Below are 15,983 nucleotides of genomic sequence, written 5' to 3'. Positions count from 1 at the left end.
TAGTCATTGAGCAGACACTTATCCAGTGCGACTTACAAGAGCAATTGCGGTTAAGGGACAGATTTTTCACCTCGTCGGCTCAGGGATTCGATCCAGAGACCTATCGGTTACTGGCCGAAAGCTCTTAACCGCTAGGCTAATTGCCGTCCAGCACATACAAACACGCACGCACACACACACACACACACACTCACACTCACACTCACACTCACACACACTCATACACACATGAACGCATACACGAACACATACACAAAACCAATATCAGTTGAAGTATAACTGATTGTTTGGCCCGGGGGAGAGCAGCTCTGCTAGTCATAGAGGGGTGTTTGCTTATCTGCTGCAATATTGTCCGTTTGTCGTAATCATGGCACAGCATAGGCTTCTATTGATGGTGAATGCAGAGTCATTGTTATAAATGAAGCAGAGACAGCTTGCCTGTATAACTGACTGGGTGCTATTTCATGTTTCTGTTCCTCTGCTCAGGGAAGATGCAGCACCAAGGAGGAAGCAGCATTGTTGCATTTTAATGATTTAGAGCTATGAGCACACAATAAGAAGACGTCTCTGACAGGATCCAGTACACTTGTTGTTTGTCTCTAGTGTGAAGGGCCTATACAGTTCAACGGAAGTGCAGCTGTATTCCGCATCTGTGCTGAGGCCATGACCATAGAAGACTCCTTGTATATGTAATTATGCGGTACTGAAACAAAGAGGTATGACTGCACAACTGTAGCTTCTCCTAGGCAGAGTAGTAGCTTCTGTAAGTAGATTGTGTTACCTGAAACCATGGTGCCAGCATTTGGGGCCGTGAGGCGACGTGATGACCAGATGACAGTCATCACCTTCTCCTGCACCCGCTGTTGCCTTCTACACCTACTGTCCCCCCCCCGCACTTTTAAAATGCTATATCCTACTGGTGAAGGTCCTTCAGGGAGTCCCTGGATGCCTGGAACACGGATCCACCCCTGAGCAACCCGATAGGAAGACGATTAGGGAGAGGTGTGTAAATGTCACAGGACGCAGGGACCTCATCACGGAACACCGCAGGGGGTTCTAGGAGAACACAAAAACGCCCCCCCCCCCCCCCCATCAGGCATGGTAGACGGCAGAGAGAGACCTGCAGAACGCACTGCTATTAACAGTCTGAGGGGCCTTCTGTTTGTGTTCGCTAATCTAGTTTGGGAAGGAGAACGTAACGGTAAAAAAAAGAAATACACAGCTGCACGCGCATCAATATGTCTAGAGGTGTTCATTAGTAGGACTACATTACTATATAGTAGCAGAACATTTTGTGTTACGTTTGGTAGCGTTTTTATGAAACCTTTCATTGGGTTAATCAATTCAAATCTTGCATAGAAAGTTATTGCTCTCCCATTAAAATGTTCCAGTGGAATTCTCAGTGTGTCAGAGGAGATCTCACTACCTCTACGGAGTTATTTTCAGAACAGGGTGATAATTGAGCTGTTGCTTTTTACAGCCGAACAGAAGTCTTCTCTCTCGCGTAGCATCAATGTTTATTATTGGAAATATGAGAGGGAGTTTTCCAGACCAATGACTGGGAAGCGTTTCAGATAAATCTAGCCTGACACCTTTGCTACAGCACCGTTACCTGTGAGTGAGCTAGTGATGATACTTATGAGGACATGTCAGTAATGAGTTCTCCTATAAATTAGCAACATATTAGTTATAGAGGGAGTGAGGGAATTTGCCATTGTTAATCTCATAATAAAAAGCTCTGCCTACCCTTCAGCGAAACCAACTAGAGAGTTGCCATGACGGGGTTATTGGTCAACATGTTGGCTCAAGTCCTTGTAAAATCCCAAGGCACTGGTTTGAGCTTGATATGGTCAGAGCCTGTTGTGATAGTGTTCTGTTCCATCCTTATTCTAATGATATTGGGGTAAGAACAATAAGGATCTTGTCCTTAACCGATCCTGACCGTATATTGATTATTTTGAGATTATTTATTTAGTGGTTGATATAGTGGTGTTGTGTTTCCACCCTGCAGGATACAGTTGTTGATATTGTTGTGTTGTGCTTCCACCCTGCAGGATACAGTTGTTGATATAGTGGTGTTGTGTTTCCACCCTGGATACAGTTGTTAATATTGTTGTATTGTGTTTCCACCCTGCAGGATACAGTGGTTGATATTGTTAGGTTGTGCTTCCACCCTGTAGGATACAGTGGTTGATATTGTGGTGTTAGGTTGTGTTTCCACCCTGCAGGATACAGTTGTTGATATTGTTGTATTGTGTCTCCACCCTGTAGGATACAGTTGTTGATATTGTTAGGTTGTGCTTCCACCCTGCAGGATACAGTTGTTAATATTGTTGTGTTGTGTTTCCACCCTGCAGGATACAGTGGTTGATATTGTTGTATTGTGTCTCCACCCTGCAGGATACAGTTGTTGATATTGTTAGGTTGTGCTTCCACCCTGCAGGATACAGTTGTTGATATTGTTGTGTTGTGTTTCCACCCTGGACACAGTGGTTGATATTGTGGTGTTAGGCTGTGTTTCCACCCTGGACACAGTGGTTGATATTGTGGTGTTAGGTTGTGTTTCCACCCTGCAGGATACAGTGGTTGATATTGTTGTATTGTGTCTCCACCCTGCAGGATACAGTTGTTGATATTGTTAGGTTGTGCTTCCACCCTGCAGGATACAGTGGTTGATATTGTTATGTTGTGCTTCCACCCTGTAGGATACAGTGGTTGATATTGTGGTGTTAGGTTGTGTTTCCACCCTGGACACAGTGGTTGATATTGTGGTGTTAGGTTGTGTTTCCACCCTGCAGGATAATGTGGTTGATATTGTGGTGTTGTATTGTGTTTCCACCCTGCAGGATAATGTGGTTGATATTGTGGTGTTGTAATGTGCTTCCACCCTGCAGGATACAGTGGTTGATAGTGTTGTGTTTCCACACTGGACACAGTGGTTGATATTGTGGTGTTAGGTTGTGTTTCCACCCTGGACACAGTGGTTGATATTGTGGTGTTAGGTTGTGTTTCCACCCTGCAGGATACAGTGGTTGATATTGTTGTATTGTGTCTCCACCCTGCAGGATACAGTTGTTGATATTGTTAGGTTGTGCTTCCACCCTGCAGGATACAGTGGTTGATATTGTTGTGTTGTGCTTCCACCCTGCAGGATACAGTTGTTGATATTGTTGTGTTGTGCTTCCACCCTGCAGGATACAGTTGTTGATATAGTGGTGTTGTGTTTCCACCCTGGATACAGTTGTTAATATTGTTGTATTGTGTTTCCACCCTGCAGGATACAGTGGTTGATATTGTTAGGTTGTGCTTCCACCCTGTAGGATACAGTGGTTGATATTGTGGTGTTAGGTTGTGTTTCCACCCTGCAGGATACAGTTGTTGATATTGTTGTATTGTGTCTCCACCCTGCAGGATACAGTTGTTGATATTGTTAGGTTGTGCTTCCACCCTGCAGGATACAGTTGTTAATATTGTTGTGTTGTGTTTCCACCCTGCAGGATACAGTGGTTGATATTGTTGTATTGTGTCTCCACCCTGCAGGATACAGTTGTTGATATTGTTAGGTTGTGCTTCCACCCTGCAGGATACAGTTGTTGATATTGTTGTGTTGTGTTTCCACCCTGGACACAGTGGTTGATATTGTGGTGTTAGGCTGTGTTTCCACCCTGGACACAGTGGTTGATATTGTGGTGTTAGGTTGTGTTTCCACCCTGCAGGATACAGTGGTTGATATTGTTGTATTGTGTCTCCACCCTGCAGGATACAGTTGTTGATATTGTTAGGTTGTGCTTCCACCCTGCAGGATACAGTGGTTGATATTGTTATGTTGTGCTTCCACCCTGTAGGATACAGTGGTTGATATTGTGGTGTTAGGTTGTGTTTCCACCCTGGACACAGTGGTTGATATTGTGGTGTTAGGTTGTGTTTCCACCCTGCAGGATAATGTGGTTGATATTGTGGTGTTGTATTGTGTTTCCACCCTGCAGGATAATGTGGTTGATATTGTGGTGTTGTAATGTGCTTCCACCCTGCAGGATACAGTGGTTGATAGTGTTGTGTTTCCACACTGGACACAGTGGTTGATATTGTGGTGTTAGGTTGTGTTTCCACCCTGGACACAGTGGTTGATATTGTGGTGTTAGGTTGTGTTTCCACCCTGCAGGATACAGTGGTTGATATTGTTGTATTGTGTCTCCACCCTGCAGGATACAGTTGTTGATATTGTTAGGTTGTGCTTCCACCCTGCAGGATACAGTGGTTGATATTGTGGTGTTAGGTTGTGTTTCCACCCTGGACACAGTGGTTGATATTGTGGTGTTAGGTTGTGTTTCCACCCTGCTGGATAATGTGGTTGATTTTGTGGTGTTGTATTGTGTTTCCACCCTGCAGGATAATGTGGTTGATATTGTGGTGTTGTAATGTGCTTCCACCCTGCAGGATACAGTGGTTGATAGTGTTGTGTTTCCACCCTGGACACAGTGGTTGATGTTGTGGTGTTGTATTGTGTTTCCACCCTGCAGGATAATGTGGTTGATATTGTGGTGTTGTAATGTGCTTCCACCCTGCAGGATACAGTGGTTGATAGTGTTGTGTTTCCACCCTGGACACAGTGGTTGATATTGTGGTGTTGTATTGTGTTTCCACCCTGCAGGATAATGTGGTTGATATTGTGGTGTTGTATTGTGTTTCCACCCTGCAGGATAATGTGGTTGATATTGTGGTGTTGTATTGTGGTTCCACCCTGCAGGATAATGTGGTTGATATTGTGGTGTTGTATTGTGTTTCCACCCTGCAGGATACAGTGGTTGATAGTGTTGTGTTTTCACCCTGGACACAGTGGTTGATATTGTGGTGTTGTATTGTGTTTCCACCCTGCAGGATAATGTGGTTGATATTGTGGTGTTGTATTGTGTTTCCACCCTGCAGGATAATGTGGTTGATATTGTGGTGTTGTATTGTGTTTCCACCCTGCAGGATAATGTGGTTGATATTGTGGTGTTGTATTGTGTTTCCACCCTACAGGATAATGTGGTTGATATTGTGGTGTTGTATTGTGTTTCCACCCTACAGGATAATGTGGTTGATATTGTGGTGTTGTATTGTGTTTCCACCCTGCAGGATAATGTGGTTTATATTGTGGTGTTGTATTGTGTTTCCACCCTGCAGGATAATGTGGACCTGGGAGACCTGATGTTCTCTCTGTGCTACCTGCCCACTGCCGGCAGACTGACCATCACCATGATCAAGGCCAGGAACCTTAAGGCCATGGACATCACTGGGGCATCAGGTAGAAGTCAACACTACCTCACACCATAACAACACTACCACAAAAACACATAATATCTCACTGTGTATTTCTATTCAGAACATCACTATAACACTGTGTGTTTCTATTCAATACTACTTAACATCAAAATATGCTGTATACAACAACAATAGCACAGCAGACTCTGTCTCAGTCTCAATGTCTCAATGTCTCAGTCTCAATGTCTCAATGTCTCAGTTTGTCACTCTCTATGTCTCTATCTCTCTAGACCCGTATGTGAAGGTCTCTCTAATGTGTGACGGTCGGAGATTAAAGAAGAGGAAGACCTCCACTAAGAGGAACACTCTGAACCCTGTCTACAATGAAGCCATAGTCTTTGATGTCCCCCCAGAGAACATTGACCAGATCGGCCTTATGATCGCAGTCATGGACTACGACCGGTGAGTAAATTTAACTCAGAGATCCAGTAGTTTTTAACTCAGTGACTCAGTAGTTTTTAACTCAGTGACTCAGTAGCTTTTAACTCAGTGACTCAGTAGCTTTTAACTCAGTGACTCAGTAGCTTTTGAAATTGCTAGCTACTGCCCTCATTCAACACCATTTTGACTATGCTAGTACTTCCTGGTTTGTGGGCTTATCTAAATTTATGAAGGGGAAGCTCCAGATAGCCCAGACTAAGCTGCTCAGGGTGGTATTGAAGGTGAGTCCTCATACTCACATAGGCAGGAGCTACTTCCAGGAACTAAACTGGCGGCTGCCTGTTGAGGCTAGGGTGTCCCAGATTAGAATAGGTTTGGTTTACAGGAGTATTTATGGTCCTGCGCCCAGATATCTAAGTGATTGATTTCCTCGTGTTAGCGATGCATACAATCACAGCACCAGATCAGGTGTTGTGTGCTTATACAGGTTCAGGAGTAATGCTAGGAAAGATACTTTCTTATGTACTGAAGCCTCAGAATGGAATGAGTTGCCTCTGCCCATAAAAACAACTTCCTCTCTGGGCAGCTTTAAAAATAAAGTACAAATATGTTTGATGTCTTCTGTGCCCATATGAAGAACCCCTATGATGTAACTGGAATGATGAGATAGATGTTCATCTTCTCTGTTTTTGTTTTATTATTTCACTGCCATACTGTGTTTGATCTTGTCTAGCCATCTTGTCTCAAGAGGACCACAATGGAAATAAGTCCCAGACTTTATTGTGTGTTATCCTCAATGATTTTATTCATGTGCACGTATGGCTTTTTCAAGTTTTATGTGTGCTTGTTTTTTTAAATGGTCGAATGAATAAATGAAACTAAAAGCTAAACTCAGTGACTCAGTAGCTTTTAAATCAGTGACACAGTAGTTTTTAAATGGTGGTTCTTATGCAGTATATACCCGTGTGCTACTTGTCAGTCTCTCAGGTTTCTTGTAGCCCCTTGAGCGTGTAGATACCTCCAGTCTAGACAATACTGATTCAGAATTGATGCGGGTTATATAGATGGTTAAAAAGCTTTCAATGCAGAAGGGAGTGAATTAGAGAAGGTTACATTACCCCGAGCCTCCTATCTTGTGGGTAGCAGTCCAACATCTCCTCGTCTTTATCTTCCTTCTATTCTTTCTCTTATCAACTCTCATTTTAGTACCGCTATGTTTTTCTACCATGGAAAATGTATCATCATTACTGTGAAGGCAGACATATTCACATGATCACCTAGCTTTGAATGACTGTTCTGTCACACCATGATTGAAAAGATACTCTCATTTCGTCGCATCATTTAGTTCTGTCACACCATTCATACAGACGCAATATGAATGTTCTTTCCTGAGATTTTACATCCCATCATACATTTTGGTTGATGCCCTATTTTTTGATGAATTCACACATTTTCAATGATTCATGTGATTCACTTTTAGATCCACACAGGGTTACTGTAATGTTACTTTAATGTTCTGTCTAAAGTTAGGAATAAACTTGTAGGTTTATCTTACTACCCAAATAAACGTTACGTTTAGGTCGAGACAGTACTCCTTCATCTCCAGTCCAAAGGCAGGAGTAATGAAGGCCTCTGTGTGTTTCCCTATCCAGTGTAGGCCATAATGAGGTCATCGGGGTGTGTAAAGTGGGCACCGATGCAGAGCACCTGGGCCGAGACCACTGGAGCGAAATGCTGTCGTACCCGCGAAAACCCATCGCCCACTGGCACCCGCTCATAGAGGTAAAGCCGGTGTTCGTGTGTGTGTGTCCACATATGTGTCTTGTTTCCAAGTGCAACATTTCCAAGGTTTGCCTCAGCCTAAATAGGTTTGTATTGCATACTGTCAAAATGACTCAAATACCCGACATCTTTGAGCAGACTAGTTTGACCTATGTCTGGTGGTTTCAGACTTTTAGAGTGTCGTTACCTGCCACAGGAACTCTTTCATCAAAATGATCCTCCTCTTTTCTAAGGCCTCATTCTTCTCAATAATAAATACCCTAAGAGGCTCTCAAACTCTCTACCTCCTAGCGCAAAAAAATCCTCCATTGTTAAAAACAACCACAGCTGAGAATGCAGAAGGCTTTCAGCGAGTAGGTAGGTGTATCTTGATGGCAGCAAGAAGCATGGCAGCAAGTATACTGATTCTTCTGAAGAAGAATCAAGGCCTTTCTACATCTCATGTTTACATTGCATTGTATAAGATGTTGCTATATACAAGGTAGCTGAACAACGGTATACATAAAATAGCTGCCATTAATTGGAAATATATAATAATACATGTATTATTATGGCGGATAGATTGAGTGGAGAGGAGTGTTGAGGAGTTGAAGGAGAGAGTGTGTGACCTGTGCACTCAGCCTTGCATAATGGCTTTATTGCGTTGTCATCAAAGGAAACTGTCTTCCTTTTAGAACACAGCTGAGTGAACCACCAATGTTTAGAGAGGGAGCGAGGGAGAGAAAGAGAGAGTGAGACAGACAGATAGGGAGAGACATACTGTAGATTAAGTGAAAGAGACAGCACGAGAGCAAGAGAAGAGGTAGAGAGACAGACAGAGCAGGATTTGAGAAAAGGAACAATTAAGTGGACTATTCTGTTTGCTTCAGGGTTACTTACTTAGTTACATGTACATTATGTGACAATGCTTTGAAATCCTAATTTGAGCCCCCAGGAAAGCACATCTATTGTTTAGCAGTCTGCCTCACCAGCCATTTGAATCAATGTTGTTCTGCCTTCACAAGGCCCTCCCCCCAAAAATCACATAGTCAAAACACACCCGGGACGCAAAAGGACTTCAAACGCAACTATGTTTGTGTGTGTTTGTTTGCTCTGTAACCCATCATTCTCTCCCTCACTCTCTTTCTGTAATGGCTTCTGTCTTTTTGCTTTTAAGCCAGCAAACAAAACACTTACTGTCAAGAAGAACTGAACCTTTCACTGCAAAATACATCTGACTTTGATGAGATGAAAAGAGAGGAAGACATTTTGCTGCTTGCTTAACTAACCGATTCTGAGCGGCTAGATTTCTGCAAGCGAAAGAAGAGAATCAATCAAGATCATTCATGTTGAAGTGCTGGGAGTTTGAGAGAATCTCTGTTTTCACTATGGGTGTTTTAGAGAGTAGTTATGTTTGGCAGTCTTCTAAGGAGGATTCAGAGGCAATAAAGATAATTTCCAAAACATATTTTAGTTTGGCACAGCTTGTTGCTTATCACCTACAATTCGTGAGAGATCCTTGTATTAGTGAGCTCTTATTTATGTCTTTAGGTCACAATTGCTGCTATTAAGCTTTAACTACAGTGCAGTGAACGTCACTTTCTAACAGAACTTACAATTTAATTGGTTTATTGAAGTAGCAGATTTGGTCAATACACTGACCCGAAGTGATCTGTTATCTTCTTCCCCTCTACAGAATGTCTCTAGGACTATTAATCTACATGTACACAGCTATCTTTATTGGAGGTTTATCTCTCTTTCGTCTCTCTCTCTCTCCCACAGTACCAAGGCACCACAGGTGGGAGCCAGGCAGGGTCCTGTAATTCTCTGAAGACTCCTCCGTCTCCGTAAGCCCGTAAGCTTAACCGCGGGTCCCTCCTGGAATACTACCACAAGGAGAAGAGCCAGGCGGTCCAGCCCAACCGTAGGAACACCGTCCTGCTTGGTGGTCGACATACTGTTATACGTCACGACAGTGTGCGGTCGATCTCATGGTTATCAGAGACCAATCATTGTCAGCTCTGTGTCTCTGGGACAGGGCGTTTGCATGGGGAGTTGGATTGATTCAGTTGCATGTTGAGTGACCACATAATATGGTTGTTTTCTTTTTCATTCAGTTCTAAAAAGAAAATGGATGACAAAAACAACCAGGAGGTTTTAACAGTTTGGTCTAAGCCTGAGTTTGAAGTAACCGTTTTTTACATTAGCCTTGCTCTACCTGTTTTTAATGGGGTGTGTCTGTATTGCACAGTGTACTTAAAAACAACCAGTCGAACTGATATACATATTTCATTTGGAAACAGTGCATGAGGTCATGGTTTTTTGGTGGAATATCTTCTCCTCAGTTCTTTCGGGTTTCTGTTCTTGGAATAGAATGTTCTGTCGGATGATCACATGACATGTGCAGTGGCAATTCATTTCTTAGACTTAGTACCTGTACGTAAAAATGTCCTTTCAATTGTTATCAATAAATATTTATTAATAAAACGCTGGGTGGTCAATGTTATAATCCTCACCTGTTGGTATGACAACTACAGATTGTCTTGAGGTGATAAAAGGCATGCGTGTGAGTCTAAGTGTTTTCTGAGAGATGGAGATGGGGTCTAGTCATTTGATTCATACCTTGTCGATGATCAGTTGTTTATTTTTGCAAATTACAAATCAAATCAATGAGATTGCAGCCGAGTGGATTACCATGACTGGAAGAAGTGCCTGTATTTGTGAGAAGATTACTAATGAATCCACATAGAAACCAATGCCAAATGAACATCTACTCCGAACATTCACAGATGACTTATCATTATGGTTTAGAATAATCTGGATACATGCCTAGTTGCTAACTACTGTTTCACTTTATCAGCTGTGTTCAGTGAATAATACTGTTGCTATGCATACCTCTTGGGGATACATGTACTTGTACATTTGAGGCTCTGACAGAATATTGATTCCACTGTTTCCTACAGTGTCATACAGGCTCGTCAGTTCTAGAGCAAGCTGATTGGCTATCGAACCATGTGTCTCCTCATTGCGTAGGCTGCATGTTCTGGGGCTAAATTGGTCCTCCGTTGCTCTCCATGTATTAGCTGCCTCCAGTGATGATGAGCTGTGATTTGTCACTGTCAGAGAGAGCGTTTTCAATCAGACATGCCTGCCCCTCACAAAGTGCCAGAAATCAGAGTGTGATGAAGTTGTACCTACTCCATATACTGTTCTCAGGTCAATTTAGCATGTTCCTCCTGATGGTAAAGTTATTAGATTAGGAGGGTACTGATCCTAGATCTGTGCCTACTACCCGCAGCACTAGAATCAATTATACCTCGTGTATTGAGCCAGTTTATCAGATATACTGTAGATCAGAAGAGGTCTACCGTGACTGTCTGTTGAATATCCATGTTTCATTATCTGATGCTTTTAGTGATTAATGACTTTGCATGTTGAACTCTACCTGAATGATGGCACCATTGTATTGACTTTAGTCATGGGAATCATGTAACATCTGTTGTACTCTGGACTTTTAACATTTCTGGAAATCACTCTTATGGCTACTGTGAAGGTTAACCACATTTACCAGCACTACTTCATAGCTCCATACACATCTATAACAAGCCAACATTGTGTACGTTTTGAATATGACAAGAGAGAACATTAGAAACTGGAGCCATCCATTTCTTTTTTAGCTGAGTAGGTCATCAGCCGTGGTGTAAAGTATTTAAGTACAATAATAATTTAAATTGAAATTACTACTTAAGCAGTTTTCTTTTGGTATCTGTACTTTACTATTACTTCACTACATTCCATAAGAAAATAATGTACTTTTTACTTTTTACTCCATACATTTTCCCTGACACCCAAAATACTCATTACACCCAAAATACTCAATACATTTTGAGTGCTTTGCTGGACAGGAAAACAGTCTAATTCACTCACTTATCTGGCAGACTCACTAAACATACATGCTTGGTTTGTTAATTATGTCTGAGTGTTGGAGTGTGCACTGGCTATCCGTAAATAAAATACAAAACTAGAAAATTGTGCCGTCTGGTTTGCTTAACATAAGGAATTTTTTAATTTTGATAGTTAGGTATATTTTAGCAATTACATGTACTTTTGGTGCTTAAGTATATTTAAAACCAAATAGAATTTTACTGAAGTAGTATTTTCCGTGTGACTTTCACTTTTACTTGAGTCATTTTCTATTAAGGTATCTTTACTTTTAGTATGACAACTGGGTACTTTTTCCACCACTGGTCATAGGCCGATACATTCCCTCCCTGCATATGAGACACTTCAGAAGATGACGCGTGACACCGTTTAGATGATGATGATGATGATGCAACGTTCGCTATAAACAGGGCAACTTCCCCGTTCTGTGAAGCCTACAGGATGCTTTGGAAATCGAATTGGGAATTAGAACTCTGGAATGGATATGATCCTTCTTATGATGGTCTAAAGGGTCAGCCATTTTGGTCAGGGAGTTGGTCAAACATTATTTGCCAGTGCTGTGATAAGATAGTGTAAAAAAATGAATTTAAAAAATGATCTGCATTGTAAATTTGTAATAGCCAGCCAGTTTAATTGCAATGATTCCATAAATTTTTCAAATTATGCCAATATGCCAACATTCTATTTAAACAATGCAGTCAATCCACAGCTATACACTGGCTGAAATTAGTTGATGATAAGATTTAGACAAGTTGTGAATGCATCAAGTACTGATATTGTATAATATAATATCAAACACAGATTTCCAAGAAAATAAAAATGTTGACATTTATGGTCTGTTTACATATATTTTAGAGGCTATTTATACCGAAACAGTATTTATAATTATACAACAATATTTTGGGGTTACAACTGCCCTATCCCATCTGGACAAGAGGAATATGTATGTAAGAATGCTGTTAATCGACTACAGCTCAGCATTCAACACCATAGTACCCTCTAAGCTCATCATTAAGCTAGAGGCCCTGGGTCTCAACCCCTCCCTGTGCAATTGGGTCCTGGACTTTCTGACGGGACTTTCTGACGGGTGGTGAAGGTAGGAAACTGAAATTCTAATCCAAGATGGCGTAGCAGTCAGACGTCCTTGTCCTGTCGTGTCCCTTGTATATATTGTTTTACATATTTTTCGTCGCATATCCTTTAAAACATTTTGCTAAACCTCATCATCTAAATACTCTCCTGCAACCCGCCTCACCCAATGTGGCGTGGATCAGCTTTTTTTTCCTAAAGTATTTATATTTACTTCGGATCTGGAATCCCTCAACTGAAGCTAGCCAGCTAACTACCAGATATCAGTCAGCAAACCATTGCCAGCGGTCATCAGCTAACCTTCAGCTCGGAAAGCTCTCGCCAGTTCGAACAACGTGACTCTAACCAGAGCATAACGGACCTGCTATTTTTATCCCCGGATTCTTCAAAACTAGCTAACAGCAATCCCGGATGACTACTCCTGGCTAGCGTTTCCATCCCAGAGCAAGCACCAATTTAGCCTGATTCTAGCCCGGCCAGGGCTCCTGTGCTACTACCGAAGCATACTCCTGGGCTACAATATCGGTCTGCTAGCTACCTAGAGCTACTTGGAACACTACTAATTCCACGACTGGTCTATCCCCCCCCCCCCCCCCCCCCCCCAAAAAAGGCTAACTTTCTAGCCCCTGCTATCTGCTTGCTTGCAAACCCGGTCTGCTAACTGCTAGCTTGCCCTGGTCTAATAGCTGCTAGCTTGTTTCGCTCCGGCCTACTAACTGTTAGCTTGTTAGCCTGCTAACTGTCTTAATCGCCGTGTCACCAGCCAGCCCAACCACTCTCTGGACCCATATATTCACTTGGCTACGCATGCCTCTCTCTAATATCAATATGCCTTGTACATTACTGCCCTGGTTAGTGATTACTGTCTTATTTCACTGTAGAGCCTCTAGCCCTGCTCAATAAGCCTTAACCAACCATGTTGTTCCACCTCCTACATATGCGATGACATCACCTGGTTTAAACATCTCTAGAGACTATATCTCTCTCTTCATTACTCAATGCCTAGGTTTACCTCCAATGTACTCACATCCTACCTTACCTTTGTCTGTACACTATGCCTTTAATCAATGCTATTGTGCCTAGAAACCTGCTCCTTTTACTCTCTGTTCTGAATGTGCTAGACGACCAGTTCGTATAGTCTTTAGCCGTACCCTTATCCTACTTCTCCTCGGTTCCTCTAGTGATGTGGAGGTTAATCCAGGTCCTGCAGTGCCTAGCTCCACTCCCACCCCCGAGGTGCTCTCATTTGTTGACTTCTGTAAACGTAAAAGCCTTGGTTTCATGCATGTTAACATTAGAAGCCTCCTCCCTAAGTTTGTTTAATTCACTGCCCTAGCACACTCTGCCAACCCAGATGTCTTAGCCGTGTCTGAATCCTGGCCAATCTCAGCGATCACTGCCTCATTGCCTGCTTCCGTAATGGGTCTGCGACCAAACGACCACCCTTCATCACTGTCAAACGCTCCCTGAAACACTTTTGCCAGCAGGCCTTTCTAATCGACCTGGCCAGGGTATCCTGGAATGACATTGACCTCATCCCATCAGTAGATGATGCCTGGCTATTCTTTAAAAGTGCCTTCCTCACCATCTTAAATAAGCATGCCCCTCTCAAAAAATTTAGAACTAGGAATAGATATAGTCCTTGGATCACGCCAGACCTGTCTGCCCTTAACCAGCACAAAATCATCCTGTGGCGTTCTGCATTAGCATCGAATAGCCCCCGTGATATGCAACTTTTCAGGGAAGTTAGGAACAAATATACACAGGCAGTTAGAAAAGCTAAGGCAAGCTTTTTCAAACAGAAATTTGCATCCTGTAGTACTAACTCAAAAAGGTTCTGGGACACTGTAAAGTCCATGGAGAATAAGAGCACCTCCTCCCAGCTGCCCACTGCTCTGAGGCTAGGAAAAATTGTCACCACCGATAAATCCACTATGATTGAGAATTTCAAGAAGCATTTCTCTATGGCTGGCCATGCTTTCCACATGGCTACCCCTACCCCGGTCAACTGCCCGGCACCATCCACAGCAACCCGCCAAAGCCCCCACCATTTCTCCTTCACCCAAATCCAGATAGCCGATGTTCTGAAAGAGCTGCAAAATCTGGACCCCTACAAATCAGCCAGGCTAGACAATCTGGACCCTCTCTTTCTAAAATGATCTGCCGAAATTGTTGCAACCCCTATTACTAGCCTGTTCAACCTCTCTTTCGTATCGTCTGAGATTCCCAAAGATTGGAAAGCTGCCGCGGTCATCCCCCTCTTCAAAGGGGGTGACACTCTAGACCCAAACTGCTACAGACCTATATCCATCCTACCCTGGCTTTCTTAGGTCTTCGAAAGCCAAGTTAACAAACAGATTACTGACCATTTCTAATCGCACCATTCCTTCTCCGCTATGGAATCTGGTTTCAGAGCTGGTCATGTGTGCACCTCAGCCACGCTCAAGGTTCTAAACGACATCATAAACGCAATCGATAAGAGACATTACTGTGCAGCCGTATTCATCGACCTGGCCAAGGCTTTCGACTCTGTCAATCACAACATTCTTGTTGGCAGACTCGACAGCCTTGGTATCTCAAATGATTGCCTCGCCTGATTTACCAACTACTTCTCTGATAGAGTTCAGTGTGTCAAATCGGAGGGCCTGTTGTCTGGACCTCTGACAGTCTCTATGGGTGTGCCATAGGGTTCAATTCTCGGACCGACTCTCTTTTCTGTATACATCAATGATCTTGCTCTTGCTGCTGGTGATTCTCTGATCCACCTCTACGTAGACGACACCATTCTGTATACTTCTGGCCCCTCCTTGGACACTGTGTTAACTAACCTCCAGACGAGCTTCAATGCCATACAACTCTCCTTCCGTGGCCTCCAGCTGCTCTTAAACGCAAGTAAAACTAAATGCATGCTTTTCAATTGATCGCTGCCCGCACCTGCTCGCCCGTCCAGGATTACTACTCTGGACGGCTCCCCTCGCTTCATACTCGTCGCCAAACCCACTGGCTACAGGTTATCTACAAGTCTCTGCTAGATAAAGCCCCGCCTTATCTCAGCTCACTTGTCACCATAGCAGCACCAACTCGTAGCATGCACTCCAGCAGGTATATCTCACTGGTCACCCCCAAAGCCAATTCCTCCTTTGGTCTTCTTTCCTTCCAGTCCTCTGCTGCCCATGACTGGAACGAATTGCAAAAATCTCTGAAGCTGGAGACTCACATCTCCCTCACTAGCTTTAAGCACCAGCTGTCAGAGCAGCTTACAGATCACTGCACCTGTACATAGCCCATCTGTAAACAGCCCATCTATCTACCTACCTCTTCCTCATACTGGTATTTATTTATTTATTTTGCTCCTTTGCACCCCAGTATCTCTACCTGCACATTCATCTTCTGCCGAGCTACCATTCCAGTGTTTAATTGCTATATTGTAATTACTTCGCCACCATGGCCTATTTATTTCCTTAACTTACCTCATTTGCACTCACTGTATATAGACTTTTTGTTTT

At 42.9% G+C, this 15,983-nt stretch overlaps 1 protein-coding gene across 1 annotated transcript in view; it reads left to right on the top strand.

The window, feature by feature from the left end:
* Window positions 1-11,475, top strand: part of LOC110506630 (synaptotagmin-9) — a 42,957-nt gene extending 31,482 nt beyond the window's left edge. Inside the window, exons 4-7 of the mRNA XM_021586387.3 lie at window positions 5,167-5,287; window positions 5,535-5,706; window positions 7,338-7,467; window positions 9,229-11,475. Of these exons, the coding sequence (XP_021442062.2) occupies window positions 5,167-5,287; window positions 5,535-5,706; window positions 7,338-7,467; window positions 9,229-9,297 (492 nt within the window). The 3' untranslated portion in view covers window positions 9,298-11,475. The remainder of the gene's footprint in view (window positions 1-5,166; window positions 5,288-5,534; window positions 5,707-7,337; window positions 7,468-9,228) is intronic.
* Window positions 11,476-15,983: the final 4,508 nt, after the last annotated feature.

Source organism: Oncorhynchus mykiss, chromosome 26 (assembly GCF_057628025.1).
Source record: "Oncorhynchus mykiss isolate SJ-2025 chromosome 26, ASM5762802v1, whole genome shotgun sequence".
In the NCBI taxonomy this organism is placed as follows: Eukaryota; Metazoa; Chordata; class Actinopteri; order Salmoniformes; family Salmonidae; genus Oncorhynchus; species Oncorhynchus mykiss.
The sequence above is the reverse complement of the archived record's forward strand: the minus strand, read 5'-3'. Positions and strand labels throughout refer to the sequence as shown.